The sequence below is a fragment of the Melanerpes formicivorus genome, unplaced genomic scaffold, assembly GCF_026170545.1.
Source record: "Melanerpes formicivorus ecotype bairdi unplaced genomic scaffold, bMelFor1.0.p_v2 SCAF_17, whole genome shotgun sequence".
Classification (NCBI taxonomy): Eukaryota; Metazoa; Chordata; class Aves; order Piciformes; family Picidae; genus Melanerpes; species Melanerpes formicivorus.
Window position 1 is genome coordinate 5,689,680 of NW_027142369.1, and position 20,351 is coordinate 5,710,030.

Below are 20,351 nucleotides of genomic sequence, written 5' to 3' on the forward strand. Positions count from 1 at the left end.
AGAACAGTATAGCTCAGATTTCGAGCTGGTGGTCAGATGAAACCCTAGGAAGAAGTTTCCTACTTATCTGTCTTGCTATTCACTTTCTTAGGTACTTACATTCAATCACTGCTGGAGATGAGACACTTGGATAGACATGTTTTATCTGATCTGGTATTAATCACTCTGATGTGACAAAAGGAAACGACTTAAATACAGGCTCTGTTGAAGCTGTGGAACTCCTCACTTGCATGTTCCAAGAACAAGAAAATTACACTAAACAAAGTCCCACTACTGCCAGGAGACATGTTTCTACAAAAGGATCAGTTAAGAATGAAGACCGTAAGTTTGAAATTCTAAGCCTGAAAACTTGCTGTAAGTTGGATGGGATGTCTGGGCATCATCTAATAAAACCTCTCCACTCAAAGTAGGGTCAACTGACAGGTTGGCCAGGACCACATCCAGCTAGAGTTTGAGTATCTCCAGTGATTTTCTTCAGACTTCACACCATCTGCTTACATTTAAATGGAATTCAAATCTTCTCTATCCACATTACTCAGCACTGCCCTACCATGGCAAATTACAATCCTGCCTAGATCATTATATTCATTGCTACAACTAGTTCCTCAGTTCTCTAGCTTACACTGCCTTCCAGCACATTTCAAAACAAGCAAACAACAGCGGTGGACTATATTAAACATTTTTTTTTTTATATATATATACACACACACACACACACAAAGACTTGTGTGTAGAATGTAAGTCAAGTAGTGCATGTCTATAAGTAGGTATGCATCAAAGTTTCATCAGATCAAACTTAGTATCAGTGACAAAAAAAGAATAAAGATGGTGCCAAATGGTTAAGATTTTACCACTATGCTTTGACACAAGCACGTTCCTTCCAGGCAGTAGGCGACACAGAAGGATTTCAAGAAAGCACAAAACCATGTCAATGTATATTTTTGGCACTGTCAGAGAGTGTCTAACTTTACCTTAGGAACCATTTTTCATTTGATCAGACACAAACAAATAACAAGCTATCAAGAAAAAGTTCAGATTTGAGGAAATGGCTATCCAAGTTTAATGCTAATGATAATGGGCTTTGAAAAAAACACACACACATTTTCAAGAGATACATATCAAAGCTACTCTAAAATTAACCATGGGATGTGCTACACAAAAATGACCCATAGCATACCATTTATCTGACTCAGTGAAAAAACAAAATTCAGCAAAAAGGTGGCATCACAAAAAAAAATACCAAAACTAACATAAGAAGATTAAAAGGTAGCTGTCTTGGGAAATAAACTATCTTTGAAACTGCTAGCTAAATTGCTAGATATGTATTGGTTTCTTATCATGTTTCAGGGATTAATTTGAATGTTCACATTGCTTTCCATGGTAAAGCAGAATATAGGTCTAGAAACGGCACACAACTCCTACAGTGTGCAATCTGAGTTTTACCACGCAGTTCACGTTTGCTTTTTTATCTCACTTATAGGAAGAGATATTGACTCTACCATACATGTCAGCATACAGCAAACAAACAAAAATATTTTGAGAATTGAGAACAAAAGGTCTCATGCATACAGTGCAAAGTTCTGCTTGGAGAAGCATGTTGATTCCCTAGTTCTCTTCACAGAAAATACACACACACACACACACACATTCACCATGGGAAACATTCCCATTCACATTTCCCAACTCCTTCTACACTTTGAAAAATATAAATTACTCAGAGGACTGGGTAACAATTGCAGTTATTGAAACAGGAGAGGTATAAACTCAGCCATACTTTTCTCCAGTGTATACCCGCGGTCTTCTACTGAGTGCGTAATTCTTAGTATTTGAACCTTTTCGAAGTGGATCATCTAGGGGTGACTGGTGAGGAGGATCTTCCAGGGGATTCCAATAACTCTGTTCACACATGCCTCGTAACAAAATTTCCGCTAGTTGTCTTGCTATTGTCTGTTAAATGAAAGACAAGTATGTTTCTTAGAAATGCTGAATACAAACTCTTAAAGGTTTGCATTATTTCTAAAGAACAGTAGCCATGTCGAATACATTTTGTTATTTTAGAACACCAAAAAAACCATCAGGTATGCTGCTCTTGAAGTGTACCTGGTACACTTCCCTAAACACAAAGAAAGAAAACGGCATTAACAAATTTCCATTTTGTCAGTTAAACCCTGATACTTCTGAAGCATCAACATCAACTCCTAAGAGAGGAGCACATCCAGTATATTTTCAGATATTTTGTGTTCAATAATTTCTGCCATCTCTCCAGGCCTGAAAGCAGACATTTCTGTGAGAAACAACAGTGAAGCAGATGTCCACACTGCAGCCTGCTAAGAGGTGACACCATGGAGTGGAACATGTTGATATTCCCTGAATCAACTGCAACTCCTGAGAGGAACCTCACACTGAAGCTAGGAAGAGGTATGAGGAGCAAGGAGCAGCAGAGAGGAACTACTATGGACTCATCACAACTTTCCACCCACTGTGCACCACTCAGAGAGTAAGATGGTAGGGAGGAGAGGTAGAAGAGTCAGGAATGAAGGACTGAAGTTGATCTTGGGAAGAGGGGGTGGGGAGAAGGTGTTGTAGTTTATGTCTCTGTTTTTTACCATCCCACTCTCTTCCCCCAAGCTGAGCCTGTTTTGCCGATGAGAGTAACTGGTAAGCAAACTCCTGTCTTTACCTCAACCCACAAGCTTTTCTATTTATTTCCTCCTTGCTATGTTTTGGAAGGGGAGTGAGAGCAGCTTGGGTGGGCATCTGGCAGTTAGTCAAGATCAACCCTCTGGAGACAGTTACAATCCAAACCCCAAAGGATCTGGGCTTCTGACAACTTGTCCTTGGAGGTGCTAGTGTTTGCTACTGTTGGTAAGGCTCAGAAAGAGTGAAATGAGGGTGCAGACCAGCAAGAAAGTTTATTTTGACCAACTGTTCTTGTCACCATATAATTAAGTGTAGAAATACTTACATAAATATTATTTAAATTAATTATTTTAATTTAAAGCTCTGAAGTCATCATATAATCCACAACTATCAGGTTAATCTCCTCTTTTATGTTTCCTATATATATGTATAAAAGCAGCACAACTATATATCATGATGATGAAAGCTCAGAGATCAGTACCACAGCAGTAGAAAGAAGGTAAGATCTAAATTTGCATTAAAAAGATTTCCCAGTAACATGTGTAATGTTTAAACCATGGACAAGCACTACACAATCTGCATCTTCCACTTTAATCCCTGTATCATAAGAAGTCCTCCCTCTCCATTAAATGTGTATTATTTAATAATTTCAACATCCTTACTAGGAATCCATTATTAAATGAATTAAGAAACCAATTACCTTCCATATTATCACTTTGGAATTTTACAGACTTAATATTAGGAAGTTAAACTAGGACATTTAGAAAATCATTACATTAGAGCAAAACATACAAGACAGCCTTTTATATATAAAGACTCAAAAAAAGCTACATCAATTTTTGGTAAAGGTTTATTTTCTGACAATATAAATAACAAATCTTAGTGATTTTGCTTTACTGCTTTCATTTAAGAGGCTTTGTCCTAAATATATTAATAAAAAACCAACAAACAACTTCATAACTTCCAGCTTAATAGAACACAAAGACACTGCACTTTGTCCTCATTCCTATTCCGTTACAAAACTATGAAACAATACTCTTGTGAAACTATTGTAAGTCATCAACGGTGTGATTATGATTAAGGGTGGAAGTGTGGTCAGTCAGAAACCCACCAGATTTTAACCATAACCACAAATGGGAAAGAGAAATAGGGAAGAGGCTGGGTATGAAACATTCTTTTTTGTTTTTGTCATTCACTTAAGCCAAGAAATTTAACCTTTTGAAGTAGTGGATAAAAAACCCTGATCAATATGCTTTGTATCTGGTTATTTGTCTCTCTTATATGCTATATGTGTTTTACCTGTCTACTAAAATTCAGATGCTGCAATAGGAATGTGGTTTAATATAACTTACCATTCGCAGATTTTGTGTCGTCCTTGTTTCAACAGCTCTTAGTAACTCTCTAAATCTACCAACTCCTCTTGTCAAGTTCCTGTATACAAACATAGATTGTGACAGTATTCCAAATTCGGTGTAGTAACACCTTAGTATATTGACAGAATTTTAAAAAACATGCTATCATCTTTTTCCTGAAGATCATCATCTTTCTGTGTGAGATTTTTATTTATTTTTCTCATCTGGAACCCCCCCCACTGACTACTGTAACAACATTCCCATGCCAGTTTATTATAAAAATAAACATTTTCATGATCAGCGTACTTCAAGAGAAAGCGAGGAAAAGTGTAGAAGTGACCACTCCAAAAAAGGGAAAACACAAAACTGAAGTTGGTCTTGCTACTACAATGGTTTTAATTTCCAATTACACTAGGCTTCAAAGTAGAAACCTGGGGGCAGGGAAAAGGTGTGCCATTTTATCTGCCTCTTGATACCTTAAAATGGGGAAAGGAGTAAACCTCATAATCCTCAGTGCAAGTAATGTAATATTTTAAACTCCTTTTCAGAGAGGAATGAGCACAAACACAGCCTGTGTGACCTCTTCTGTGTGGCCAGAAGAGGACTAGGGGCTCAGTGCTCTGTTCTCAACTCCATTAATTTTTTGGTGTAGCATCTCCAACTCAAGGTTCTTTGTCTATGTTTCTTTCACTTCTGCTGCCTAAACAGCTTTTCCAAAGACACTCAAGACCCTCAGAATGGAGGCATCACTCATACTAACAATTTTAGCAGATCTGAACGTTTTCTTCTCAAACAACAGATGAATGGTCTCACAGATTCATCTTTTTCTCATCGATATATTAGTTTGCTATCTGGTTTTTATTGCACTTAAAAGAAGTTGAGAATATAATATATAGATACAGTTCATCACTGAACTGATGAAGGACTGGGGTGGTATTTTTGCTGAGCTGAATGACTGAATTCTTCAACCTCTACACATAAACAGAATTTTTCATGCAGTTGTCCCATGTTATTTCAGTATTTCACACAGGCAGGCCTCTCAATAGCTAATTAATATTATACCAATTTCATACAGTAATGAAGTGCAGAAAGTCAGTAGGTCAGATTTTAAGAAAACCTCTGAAATCAATGGAAGCTGGCTACCTTCAGCACTTTTGGAAAGCCAAAACACATACCATTCAGTAATACCACATGCCAAATATTTTAGAGAGCCAAAATCAGACCACTGGAATCTCATCTTTAAGTCCTCTGTTCTAAGTATGTATTTCCCATGAATGGAGCTTTGTCTCAAAGACTGCATTGCAAAGTCACAGATGTGCTCTCATAACAAGATTTAAAAACACAGACAGACTTGTCAAAAACCCTGAAATGTTCCCTGCAAAACTGTCCAAAAAAAAAAGAGCAAAAGCAAGAACTTGTCAGCTTGAAGCACTACTTCCCAGTACAGGTGAAACATATACTATGCAATAGAACTTCAAATCACAACAATGTAAATATTTATGAAATTTTTGGCATTAGCATTCTTTTCCATATTAAGTTTCTATCTTTGTATTTGCTATAATAACAACAACAAAATAAAGAACTTTATGAAACAGGATGCAAGTCCTTAAGGGCTGCTACTAGTTACCCATTACATTTCTGTAACCATCTGCAAGCAAATGAAACTTGTGACTGAAGTTCTATTGTGCCATGGAAAAAGCAGTAACTTTGTACAAGAATAAAAGACAACTTAAAATACAGAATTAGGTTTTGCTTCATAAAGCATTTAACACCGATCCACTGCACAAGGGAACACAAACACCATACGGATTCGTATAGCATCTTCTATATGAAATATACTAAAATAAAGCAAAATCACTTCTGAACCACAATCTAAATCACCCCAAAATTGAGTTAAATGCTTTAAGATGAGTAGCGAAGCAAAATATACCATGAACAATATGGTAGATCTCCACACCACACTGCTTTTGTCAAAGTACATTTCCTATATTTGTTAAGAGTTTGTAACAGTGGGAAGAAGACAAGGGTGGTGGCTATTCTGGTGCGTACTTTTCCCGCCTAGCCTAGGAAGCACACAGCTTTTACCTGCTTTTCACTATGATGTGCCTTCGTGCTAGCAGTTCCGCCCATGCTGACTGAAGGCCAGAGCAAAAGGGCAGGTTAACTTAGAAAACAACATCCCACAGTGTCTGTAAATGACTTTGAGATCTCTTCCATTCTCAACACAAGGAATTTTAAGGTACATTAACACGGACTCACAGCTCATTTCAGACAAGACAAAGACAGCCCACAGACAGACACTGCTAGTTGCATACATGTTTGTTCATGTGACTGCCTGCCATCAGAACATGCTCATATCAAGCCCTTTGATTCACATCTTCCCAGTTTTTAAAGAACAATTTAAATATTTGCTGCTTTAAAAAGCCCACACCCAACCAAACAACTAGTTTGACTCTCCAAGTAGCACTACGCTTGTTTAAAACTGACAATCAGGGTTTAAAGGTACAATCTACTATTTTGGTGTCCTTAGGGCTAATTTGCATCCCTTGTGGTCCAAGTGCCATCTCCAGTGGTCCCTTCCAACCCCTATAATTCTAAGATTCTCATAGCCACACCAGCTATTATCACAATTTCCAGTGAATCAGTCTCACTAAGATGACAAAAAGCTGTAATTTCTTTGCTTTTTGTTTTCTATTGTTTTGGAGAATAAAATTACACCAGAAGAGAGCCAAACAAGAACCTGAACTAGTAAAAAACAAACAAGAAAAATGCATCCTAAGAGTGGGCTGCCTGGGGAGGTGGTGGAGTCACCATCATGGAGGTGTTTAGGAGGAGACTTGATAGGGTGCTTGGTTGCATGGTTTAGTTGATTAGGTGGGCTGAATAATAGGTTGGATGTGATGATCTCAAAGTTCTCTTCCAACCTGGTTTATTCTATTCTATATGTAAGTATGGGGAAGAAAAAATAAAAAAACTCCAAAATATAGGAGCAGAATTTTTATTAGAAATCACTTTCCTTTATACTCCTCCTCTTCATTGTAGGCAAGAATTCAAAGAGTATTTCTAAGCATGAGGCTTACAGCAACACTTCTCTCAGGAAGGAGAACATAAGACCACCTCTATAAAACGTCCTACCATTAGTCTTATAAAAATATGTGAAGTAAATGAGAATACTTCATCACTGAGTTGAAAACTCATTTTTATTACCAATCACAAACCAGTGATTTTTGTCTCTATCTTGAATATATTCTGCCTTAGTTTCCTAACTGCACAAATACAAAAGCAGTAACCTCTAGATAGTCAAAAGATATTTTGAAAATTGTAACAGATTCATTTCATTTACTTTCCAATACAGCAGTGATATCTCACGTGTCAAGAATGTAATACTTCATGGGATTTAAATGTTTTTTAATTTCATCTTTCCACTCTTTACTTAATGATCAGTGTGTTTTGAGACTGATAGCCAACAAGACCTCAACAGATTCAGACAGAGATAGGTAGCTACCACTGTATTCTACTACAGTTGGACAGCTGGTCATAGTGTCTTAATGTGTATTTATGTCAAGCATTTCCATCAGAGAAGAATTGATGTATTTCATCACTGTAAAATCCCGAGCTGTGAGCCCTATATAGTTATATATGTGCAACAGAAGCACTACGGACTGGTTTCCATCCAACCTCCCTCACTTACTAACATGAGAGATATATTCCTGTGCTGTTCCTTCTTATACTACGGTGGAAGAAGAAACACAGATCCAAAAAAACAAATTATAGTTTCATAGTTTCATTCAGGGTTGGAAGGGACCACAAGGATCATCTAGTTCCAACCCCCCTGCCATGGGCAGGGACACCCCACACTAGATCAGGCTGGACAGAGCCTCATCCAGCCTGCTCTTAAACACCCCCAGGGACGGGGCCTCGACCACCTCCCTGGACAACCCATTCCAGGGTCTCACCACTCTCATGGTGAAGAACCTCCTCCTCACATCTAGCCTGAATCTCCCCACCTCCAGCTTCATTCCATTCCCCCTAGTTCTATCACTACCTGAGATCCTACATTGACAAGTCAATTATATGTAGAAAAAACTGGTTTAGTTGTTCTTTGTTTTGTATTGTTTTGAGGCGTGTTGGTTTCTACTGAGAAAAAGCCAGTCTCTGAGAAACAAGACCAGGAAGGTATTCCTTCATGGCAGCTGTGCCAGCAGCGGTATTGGCACCATGAGGAGTACAGACATGATACAGGTTCTTCAGGCTTCAATTCAGCATGTAAAGCATGATGGAGACTAGACCGAATTGCTGTCTAGACACTAGACACTCTTACAGAACCATATCTTTGCACAAGAACTCTAAGAGGTAGCTAAGTCTGGTTTTCACACGAAAGAACTTCTGCTTTAAAAACCACACACTTCCAGCATATTTCTGAACACTACCACCTCTAAAATAAAAACTGGTTACAGTATCAGTCTCTCTTGTTTGTCTCATGACATGAATACAAGACAAATACTGATGTTTTGACAAGAAATTTAGTTCCTGTGCTCATAGCTTTTCTTGCAACAACATCAAGACTTTGAACTCCTTCAATCTGAAATTACAAAGCAACTACTAAACTAAATAGAAGTTACATAATCAGCCTGCAAGACTTTTAGCGTTATGTATTTCAGAATGTGTTTTTTAAAAGCACAATAAACACCACTTTGTTTCTTGTTTCCAAGCTGAAATGTTCCTCTACTCCCAAGTGAAAGTAGTTCCATTCTTTACGAAAATTCTGTGCTCTTTGGAAGAAAATATTAATTTCAGATTTCTGTCTTAATAGAGCACTAAAATAGCATTCTTCTGTTCAGACTTTGTGTTTATATGGTTCAAGATAATTGCTTTTCCATGTATTTCAAAATGCCAGCACTTAGCAGTTAGGGTAAGTTAGGTTTCAGACACTTTCTATTTTTTCATACAAGATAATGAATACCTGAAGGACAGTCACTTAATCCTCTACAAAAAAAATAACATCTTGGCTTAAAAGAAAATCTCTGTACAGTTTGTGAAGAAAATGGAAATTTAAATTGAATCAACCAGCTTTCAGGGTAGCAGGCAATACTTCCTATATTACTCCTAAAATTATGCTCTTGCAGCTAGTATAAGAGTTATTTTCTTTTTCAGCTTGTAACTGACACACATGGACCAGAATGATGCTTTCACTGCTACTGGAATTAGTGTAACTAAAAGCAGTGATTAGCCAACTGATTCTTACTTATGCAACAAAAAAAACCCAAGTGCACAGCAAAAGGACTTCAGACAAATTCAGTGGATTTTGAGAGACGTTTATTAGTTGGAGTGGAACTGGAGTCCAGAAAACCTAGCCAAAAAAAAAATCCAGAAACATCTACTCAGACCTTCACCATGCTCTAATGCATAAATTACTACAGCCACTGTGCTGGTAACAGGAAAACTTTTGAACTGCCTCAAACCAGTGCCAAGTTTGGTAAAAGGAACTCTTCAGAATGAACATTTGAGTGTCTGCCTCACTTAATGAACATACACAGATAAGAGATTCCGCTTCACTGCAATATGAATAGGAGATTTAGTCTGCCTGTAAAAACAGACAAGTACACTTTTCCTCTTCGTCCACCCCACTGCTCATAAGCAATTAAAGGGTGGTGATTCTCTGTCTCCACCACAGGACTGAAGCTTTTTTATAACATCTACAGCTTCAACTGCAAAAAGTTAATTTAAAAGAAAAACCTATGTTTCTATTGCCTGTATTAAACATATCTACATTTCCTCTTGCTTAAAGTGTTCATATGATCTTTACAACTTCAGATAACACTCAGATTTGAAGTATGGTGCCAAACTTAACGTAAAGGTCTTGACTCTAATTTCTATAAACCTAGCATCAGAAGAGATGGCAAATTTTAAAACTATGTAAAGCATTCTTAAAATAAATTTATTAAAAAGCATGCTATAAATTTGTCCCTATTAGGAAAGTATATACTTAAAGTTTTGTTCAAGTTTAAAAATTACTAAAGGGAAAAAATTAAAAATAAATAAATAAAAGGACCCATGAAAGCAGGAACATAACTAGCAAACTAGCAGCCTGGAACAACGGCCATATTAGGAAATCTTGAAAGAACTCAGATGGGTGCTAAATTAAGAATGGAAACTCAAGGACATAATGGCAGGAATATGTAAAATAATGGTTGGCACAGAGCTATTTTTTGTAACACCTCACTTCCTCTCATATCACAATTAAAATTAGCATTGGCCAGTGAAAATGGAAGAAGACATTTTCAGTGAAATACATAATGTGTAATTAGCCTGTAAACTGCAAGTGATCATTGTACTAAAGACTGCAAAAAAATGATACATGCTTATGTAGGAGTTAACAGGAACACCAACAGCTTCACCATGAAGGATTAAAGCATTCACTGAATACAATCAACCTTTCAAAGTTCACACCACACCAATTGATATGGTCTACAAAAAACACTCCTATGGCGTGGATGTTCCTTAATAACCCACTGAATGACTTCTTTGTGCTGGTTTTTATTTTGTCGTCTTAATTGATCTTAATCTGCCATGTCTATTACTGATTGCTTTTAAAATCATGTCAGATTAAATGTACCATTTCCATTCACAGCTTTCAATTAAAATCCTTAAAATTGTGAAATTATCAGCTTATTCTTAACCACAACAGCCACTGTGATTTTTTCAGTAAGTGTGTTTTATTTATCTTTTGTGCACACATGAAAATAGAAATTTTATTTTAGCCCTGGTAAGTGGAAAAAAAAAAAAAAGAACTTTCAGAACATTCCATTCCTCCTACAATTAAATGATGAAAACAGGACTAAAATGTAACTCTCAGATCATGTGTTACTGCAGCACTACTATGTTACTCAAGAATGAGATTTCAAGAGCCTAGTGATCATTTCCATGTTGAAATCCCTAAACAGTTGAAAACTTGGGAGAGCCTTTTGTTACCCTACCATCAGTACATTCACATCTCGAACTCTTTACAGACACTGCATGATTTCCTATCATGTCCTTTTTATGTATTTGAAAATATATGAAACATTTTTGGTACAAAACAGTAGTCTTATCATGATTTCCAATATTTCAAATAAATCATGTTTTCCTCGTGAAATAAAAACCCTGCAAACAAATTTTTAACTATGTGATTTCAACAACAAATGTCAGAAATGTACTTAAAAACCATTTATGCCAAGTTTTAAAGCTCTTAAAAACAAGAGTTGTATTCATTTTTTTTTCAGTTTTTGTGATATCTGAATTTATTTTTAGGCTTTTAAAAAAAAGCCTTATTTAAAATAAATTATATCAGATCTCCCATGCAGAATCTAAAAGGATCTATAGGGCAGGTTACACACAGATTTTGTACTTGTATACATACTGTTGATCTTCATGCACATTTATCCTGCAGCATAATGTTAAAATAAGTGATAACTGAAGAGATTTGGGAAAAAATTACAAAATCAAAATTATAAAAATCAAAGAGTTTCAGTATGTTGTCAACCATGTTCTAACGGTGCCTATTAATAAAGTAATTTCAAATAGTGAAAGATAGCTTAAGTTCTCCAATTTGGTAAGTAATTATATACAAAACTTTCTGTTTAATATACTTTGATTAAAGGATTTTACAATATATAAATGCAGTATGGGCAGCCTTACTATTTCAATCAAAATTTTACTTCTAAGAGGTCTCATAATTACACAATCCACAAGTTCTAAAGCTGATGACACCCAGTTAGACCACAAATCCAAAAGCTGGACTAAAAACCAAATAAAAAAAGGAGAATCAAATCTTACCCATTCTTGAAATATAAAACATGTGCTCTCTGAAGTCCTGTTTCCAGGAAAAACCCAAGTTCTTGTTCATGTGTAGTGGGCCCTGGCTTAGGGCTCCTGTTTTGTATATTGGCATTAATTACCTAAGAGAACAAAAGGGAAAAAAAAAATTAAACCCCATTTAAATCAAGTTTTATGGACTTTCACACAGAAGGTAATACTTAATGTTGGAGGAATTTCTGTAGGTGGTGGCTAATAGAATATTTCCCACTTAAATATAAAGCTTTTCGATCTTGGCTCTATCCTCAAAGGTAATTTCTTCACCAAGCAACAATACCACTAAAAAAAAAAACCTATGCAGTATTTTTTGTGGTTTTTTTTTTTTTTGTGAAGAAATGTACACAAAAGGCAAGTAGATGAAAAAGCATATTTACAAACTTATTCAGTAGCTGGAGGTGACAATAGTCAAAACTTCACCTGCTGGATTAGGAAGGACTGCTGCAGAAAGCAGTAAGATTAAAAGCCATCTCCAAATCACTCCAAAAAGTTATTTTGAAATAATTTAATTTGTATTACATCAACATTAAAAATCCTCTCAAAATGGAGAGCTACTAGCTTTCATTTGCCTTCACATACACCCCACACAGTCTACCAGCCACTAAAAGATGGCAAGAAAACAAAACTCCCAAAGCAAAAAACCTTCAGAAAATAAAATTGTGTATGCATTTTTTAAAGTGTCGATTGCTTTCCTTTCCTCCATCGCCTCAAAGTTTTCTTTCCTCTTCCTTTTGCTTGTGTAACCCTAACTGTATCTAATAATCCTTTCAAAGACAATTGGCCTGAGGCTTGTAAGCAATAGGTCTGAAAAAGAGGGTCAGACTGATATTGCTAACTTGCTTCATTTTAATAGTATTCACAAGCCAAAGCACAGAGCCCCAAGAGCATTGTATTTTGTCCAGACATACCTCAAAGTCTAAATAAAATGCAGTAGTGTGTAACTCCTAGAAACACAGGGTACCACAAACGTTTTTGTCTCTTAAAAGAAGTGTTTACAACACTTAAAGGGGTTCTGTAGTAAGAACAAGAGGAGGAAATAGAAGAGCCAATGTATCCTTTCACATTCAGACAAAGCCTGAAGCATTTCAACAATGACATGTGACACTCTTTATGAATAGAGTCTCACTTTAATTTTCCATAATTCCTAATCAATCCAAAACGGAGGGGAGGAGAGACAACAAAAACTTGCCTAATTTTCTGCAGACCAGTTTGTAGCTTATATTTGATCTAACATTAAGAATTTCAGGTCAACTTTCATCACTAAAAACCATATCTCCTACACACCCTAGTACCACAAATTTTAACAGCAACTGTAGTTTCATACACACAGTGAGTAGTATATTAATGAGAAGAAATGACAAATAGGCTATAAGTTCAAGAACATTGTCCTGGTAAAATGTATAGAGATATTAAGATTTATATGATTTTGAAATATAGATGAACTTCAGATGTTTATCTGGCTATCAGCTCTGATCATATTTTCATTGTCCCAGGATTGTGCCTATTAATTGAAGCAAACACTTTGAGTTCCTATTCTGGCCATCCCAAGTGTCTTCTCACAGGTAAAATGTAATTTCAGAATTTTACCTATAAGTAGTTTACTGAAGATAGCTTAAGAGCAGTTATTAGCTCCAAATAGAATTCATAATCAATCTTCACAGATTCCTTCTGAATTGAATTCTTTTTAAGAATTATCTGAAAAGCTGTGACATGTGTGTTTGAAAGACACCATAATCCCACATTCATGGTCAGCATTTTTAATAGGGTGGTTCAGAGGAGCACTATTTTCTAAGAGATCAGAATGACAGAACAGTCAGGGGGGCAGCTACTAGACACCCATTTAAGGTACATTAATTTATTGTCCAGTGTTAAAGAGTCCTTTGAAATCCTAAGAACACTGATATTAGGTATCTTTTCTCTGAGTTACCAAAAACATTGGTAACATCACATCAATGAAAGATGAGCCACACAATTATTTAACTAAGCAAATAATCCCATCTTACCCTTTCTATCTCCTGAAGGTACAGAAGAGCAATATCCCCAGCCTTCTCGTAGCACGTAACAATTTCTTGTTCACGGTCCACATGGAGGTTGCTAGCTGAAGATGAAATTGGCAATTTCTCAAGACAAAGACCTGGAGGAGAGGGAGAGAATTAGGTTTTAAAAAATGTAAGACTCAAGTATTAGTACCTAATGTCATACATATGTATAGGTATGTATACATATATATGGGGGGGGGTGCCTGTACATATACATATATACACACACACATACACACACATATATATGAAAACAGTCCAATCTTTGGTCAGGAGAAGAAAGAAACAAACAAAAATTACCAAAAAAATTATGAAGGTATCATCCTCTGATACAGACACTAATAAATAATCTTGTATCTATTTGAATACTTATTTATATTTGACATATAGTACTTTCCAAATGTTCGTAAGAGATGTATTTCAGGTTGTTCTTCCAGCTTGTCAGCAGTAAATGCTGATCCTTAAGTGCTTTCAATAGCTCCCACATTAATATAATTCACCATGTAACTGATGGTATTCTCTAGTGAGAACCACTGCTGGAGAAAGTGAAAAAAATAGCAATAACAAAACACAGTCATTGAACAGATGTCTCTATGATGTCAAGTAGTACAAAACTCCAGTTTGGAGAATACTTCATCATTATTGATGAACTCAGAGCTATGCAATATTTGTGACCTCCAGGTCGTTCTAAAATATCCACCAAGTTTTAGTATCTCCCTGTAAAAGCATAACTCATCTTTACAAAAAATACTATTTTTCAAAACCCCACATATATCTGAACTACAGCAAACACACAAGCAGTCTGTTCCTTAAAAACCTGCCAAACCTGAGTACCACAGACACCGGTCTTTTCTGACAGGCTATGAGTTTCACCTAACATTAAAAAATTAACTGTATTTGAAAATAGTCTAGAGTAACCTGTGTTAATCTTTTTTTCAATTTGTCAATCAAACAGCAAAAATCCATGAAGATTTTGTTGTTAACTGTAAATCATAGACCCCAAACCAGAAAGACTAAATTACAGAAAAAAAACCCTCATAGTAATCCTCTACTACATGAAACACATTACTCAGCTAGCTGTTTGTAGGTTTGACTTGGAATTATTACTTCTATTTTTATATTTTATTGCCATAACTACTATATTTTTAATCTGAAAAACTCACTATAAGAACATTCTCTGATGTTTGTTTAGAATTTTCTTTAAAATATGAAAGCACCTCTGCCAGAAATTTCAGTAAATCAGAAGGTGAGTACAAGATTCTAAGTGTCCTTTGGTGAACTATGCAATACTGCTTCTTAGAGTAACTTCATTATACAATTAGTACTCCCTCTATTTTCTCTAGTATATTTTAAGCATGCAATGCTTTGGAGCAGAAAGTTGATTTGGGATAACTACCCTGAAATGACCACTTAACAAGATGGCTTGGACACTTTATCTGTTTTGATGGCACAAGGAATAAATTACAATTTCTGTAACGGGCTAAAATTAAGAGTCCCACCAGACTACTGGTTTAATTTTTCCCTTAAAGATGAACAACATTTAAGAAATAATGTATTAAAAGTACTTTAAAGTACTCTTTAATTTTAAATAGACAACAAGAGCAACATGGCAATAACACAGCCACATAACATACTGCTCACTTCGCCATAAGAATACTGAGATAAAATAGGGATTATTTATTAGAGCCCTGAAAAGAGAGGAATTGGTAACGTACAAAACTGGGAAACGTGAATTTCAAGGAAATAAATCCCCAAAATTATCTGCTGAAGACTTCTGCATATATTCAGACAAGGTCTCCCCTCTGTGTTGTTCCCATTCTTTACAGTCAGGAATGTCTAATCTCTGGAAAGGCCAGGAATTTCTTTAACTCTTTATAAACATCTTTGAGATATTTGGAAAAGAGGGACATTGTACTTCTACAAAATATTGTTGTATGTGTTGTGAAGTCATAGCTAGTGGTTTATTTAACTTTTATTGGTTAGTTTTGTTTATTCTGAATTCAAGAATATCGTGCCTTTGGTATCACAAGGTGATTTGATATTATTGGTGCTTAAGTTTAAGCCCTTTCAGTAAAAATCATCTTCAAGTGAAAGTTTCCAACAAACTGGGTCAGTTTACTTTGGGAAGACACTTAATCTCATACATATCTAGTCCTGAGATCAAGCAAGATGACTCCCAAGGGAAAAGAAAGTGAGAAGCAGTGAAATGAATACGAGTCTGCAACTCATTAAGCTTCTACGTTTTGCAAAGTCACTCTAAAATTTGCTTGTCAAAAGAGCACAATGGCAACAAACAGTATTAGGACTAGAAAAGAGCGCAGAATCATAGAATGGTCTGGATGGGAAGGGACCTCCACAGGTCATCTAGTCCAACCCCTTCTGCAGTAGGCAGGGGCACCCTCCACTCTATCAGCGTGCCTGATACTGAAATCACATTATGAATTGCAAAGGTTTCTTGTAAAATCTTCAAAAACTTTATAAATTATCCATAAAAGATTCAGAAAGCAAACAGTGAATACTTTTAGCACTTATTCCAAGTGGCATTCCTGCATCTATGGTCTCACACAAATGGCCAAGGTTATGCCAAGTAAACTATTACATTTTTTACAAATCCAAGAACAGATCAGCCCTACCACCACACAGGTACACACTGACCACCACCTCAAAAAAAACAAACAAAAAAAACCCACCAAAAACCCAAAGGACTTCTCAGTCAGAACAAGTGACTAACAATTTCTAAAAAGTCCTTGTGCAATAGATTTCCTTACTCTTACACAGCCAACTGCTAACCTGTTGGGGCAATTACAGTAATTTCTTTTGTCTTATAAACTACTTTTTAAAATGAAAATAAAATAAAATACAGTTTTTCAAGCAGACTTAACAGGTTCTGTCAGAAAAGCAATTAACTCTCAGTCCTATTTCATAATACAAGCAAAAATTACTCTCAGACAAAAGGGAACCCAGAGTATAGTTCAGATCTTTACCAAGATCATATTTACTGCATTGTAGATCACAGGATTTTCTATTATGCCTGCCAGTAGCTTGCCTGTATAAATTTTAGAGATGACAAATAGTAAAGGACAGTATAGTTTACCTACTGTTTTCACTAGACAAATCAAAGGACAGAGGGAAAACAGTGAGACTGCTTTATACTCAAATAAATAAACATGCTTTTGCAACAGAGGAGTCATGTCAACTGATGAAGATCTCTGGGTTTGCTTCTTGTGCTTAAACGGACACAAAATTTGAGTATGTTTGAGTCTACAACATTTACTCTTCCCTATGTGATCAGCAAAGCAACACCAGCAATGTAACAAATGCTGTAAATTGCTGTAAAAACACCCCTTTAATCTCCTTTTAAAGAAACTTCACATTTAGCTTTCATATATTTAGAACAAACAATTATCTAGGTTCTGGCAAACATTAATTGGTTACTGTGACCAAGGAACTCCCATAGTTCATTTCAGAGCTTAGAACAAACACTGCTAATCTCACTGAGCGGAAAGACTTCACAGAATCACAGAATCAACCAGGTTGGAAAAGACCTCAGAGATCAAGTCCAACCTATTACCTAATACCTAACACCTCATGACAACTAAACCATGGCTCCCAGTGCCACATCCAATCTTTTTTTGAACACCTCCAGGGACAGCAACTCCACCACCTCCCTGGGCAGCACATTCCAATGGCCAATTACTCTTTCTGTGAAGAACTTTCTCCTTACCTTGAGCCCAGACTTCCCCTAGCACAGCTTTAGACTGTGTCCACTTGTTCTGTCACTGGTTGCCTTCATATTTTAAAGAAGATTCTTAATGAAAATCAGGGAATATTCTTATAGTGAGTTTTTCAGACTAAAAATAACATAGTTATGGCAATATAGTATAAAAATAGATGATGTTCAGTTTTGGGAACCTCAATATGAGAGAGATATGGAAGTGCTGGAGCAAATGCAGAGGAGGGTAACAAAGCTGGTGAAGGGCCTGAAGAATAAATCTTATGAACAGCAGCTGAAGGAGCTGGGGATGTCTAGTTTGAAAAAGAGGAGGCTAAGGGGAGACCTCATCACTCTCTACAACTACCTGAAAGGACATTGTAGAGAGGTTGGTGTTGATCTCACAGGTATTTGGCAACAGAACAAGAGGGAATGGCCTTCAACTGCAACAGGGTAGGTTTAGACTGGACATTATTAAAAAAATTTCACAGGAGTGCTCAGACATTGAATAGGCTGCCCAGGGAGGTGGTTGAGTCACCAAACCTAGATGCGTTTAAAGGTCTTTTACATGTGGTGCTTGGTGATATGGTTTAGGGGTGAACTTTGTAGAGTAGGGTTAATGGTTGGACTTGATGATCCCAAGCATCTTTTCCAGCTTGAATGATGATTCTGTGATGACTGCTGTGAAAGAATTGGTCTTACTTTTCTCTAAATATAGTGACATTCAAATCTTTGTACTTTCTTAGGAGCACAAAATAGATTATTAAAGTATTTTTTAACAGAAGTGATCAGTATTTTCACATATGCATTTGATTATTTTAAGAACCACATGCCAGCCAATTTTTGCTTTACAGTGCAGCCCTTTAACAGAAGCACCCTTTAGAAGGGCTGAAATTAGTGGTAAAAGCTGAGAAAAGGACTCATAATTGTTGTAGATCCTGGACTGAACGTGTATCTCTCTGATGAACTCTCCCCAGAGCAGAAGAGCTACACACCAGTGTAGAGAGTGGTCATCAAGGAAGCTGCTCACTCAGGAGAAACAGAATGGTTTACCTATGGAATTTAAACCATTTTGCTGCAAATAGGTTGTTTATACAAGCACCTCTGAGGAAAACCCATTAGACTCTACTGTGATGTTACTTCTGGCTGTGGCATAAAAGTTAAAAAAAAAAGGCCAGTATCACTGATTTTTAATTTTGGACCAACATTCTCTCCCTCTCATCACTCTGCCAAAGGCAAGATTCTGAAGAAATTCTAAAGCTATGGAAGCAAGAACGAGAAAAACACAACCCCAAAACATTCAGGTCCCAAAGAAGTCTATTTTAATAAGAAGCATATTATTTTAATTCACTGTTTGGATTCCAAATACCAGAATTAAAAGTAGCACTGAGAAAAGCAGGAAAATCGCCTGGGTTCCTCCCCAGTCCCTGCTGCAGCAGGACAGAAATCATAAAAATAGACTGGGGAAAGGGAAGCTTTAACACACAAAGTTTAAAGTATCTGTGGCACAGGCTTCCTACTCATGGTCAGCAGGCTGATTGATGATGGGCTGCTATGTTTGCACAGCAACACAGGAGGAGGAAACATAAGCTGAGTTCTTGACCCATTGCCTAATGAGGCTAGAGATCCCTGGCATAATTACTAAAACAGTTTTCATTTAGCATTCTTCCATGAAGAGCTGCTTGGTGTCTGCTGACACGAGCTGGCAGTGCACAAGATCCCATTACAATATGATTAAAGTTAACTGCAGCAGCATCTTCTGCTAACTGCAAAGTAGCAATTCACATGCACCTGACACTTCCACTGAACCTAATGAGTATTTCCACGTTTCTGTAAACAGAACTAATTAATGGCCAATCATTTAACTTAGTAAATGCAGCATTAAATTTGAATATGGGTCAGCAGCAGTAAAGACAGTCTCACTTTACTCAACATACACCAACTAAATATAAACACAGCTATTTGAACAGGCAATATGAGACTAAACTGGTCTGCAGCAATAAAGCTGCAATCATGTAACGTCACAGTCTAACTTACAGAGGACATCCTTCACATACTTAACAGGTAGTTGTTACGGTAATACACAGCCATCTTGACAGATATCTGGAGTAATCTACTATCTACACAATACAGCAATTAAAAACCACAATTTCTTTACTAAAATCAAGTTTACAAAGTTGTAGACTTTCAGAAAAGTCAGACCTGTAAATTGCTATGTTCATCTATATGACTTGTAGAAACGTTCACTAATTTATAATGCCAACTACTATAAATTAATTTTTCAAGTATGTCTTTGACTTAAGGAGCACTATTAGAATCTGAAACCTAAGATTTGAATAAGCTTATTTCCTAGTTAAATATGTGCTTTTTATTTCAGAGTTACTGGCAAGTTCCACCTCTCTAAATTAACACCTCAATATCACACGGTGACTATCTCATCTCGGCTTCCATAAGCAAAGAAAAATTGCTTAGAAATGTAAGAGATGCAGCCATGCACAGTACCTGAATAATGCCTACGTGTACTTTGCAGTATATTACCTTATTCATATACTGCAGAAAACTTGCAGAAACTTAATTGTTCTGTTCCCAGGAGCCATATACCTAGAAGAATAGTAATTTCGGGCATTATTAAAATGGATTCTAAATATATGCTTCTGTATCGTAACAGCATACACAGTTGTTTTTCTGGTTGGTCTTGTAAAAGAAGGGAGCAGGTAAGCTGGAGGTGCCTACACAAGCCAAACAGAAAAAAGGAAA

The 20,351-nt window shown here is 36.4% G+C and overlaps 1 protein-coding gene across 7 annotated transcripts in view; it reads right to left on the reverse strand.

The window, feature by feature from the left end:
* TTC7B (tetratricopeptide repeat domain 7B) overlaps positions 1–20,351 on the reverse strand; it is a 118,985-nt gene that overhangs the window by 72,002 nt on the left and 26,632 nt on the right. For 4 of the 7 annotated variants that reach the window (XM_068148770.1, XM_068148768.1, XM_068148772.1 and 1 more), the window contains exons 4-7: positions 13,847–13,977; positions 11,808–11,929; positions 3,993–4,071; positions 1,775–1,947 (exon numbers count right to left, since the gene is read on the reverse strand). In XM_068148770.1, the coding sequence (XP_068004871.1) occupies positions 1,775–1,947; positions 3,993–4,071; positions 11,808–11,929; positions 13,847–13,977 (505 nt within the window). Of the gene's footprint in view, positions 1–1,774; positions 1,948–3,992; positions 4,072–11,391; positions 11,416–11,807; positions 11,930–13,846; positions 13,978–20,351 lie in introns of all 7 variants that reach the window. The other 3 variants (XM_068148769.1, XM_068148771.1, XM_068148773.1) reach the window with 1 other exon arrangement.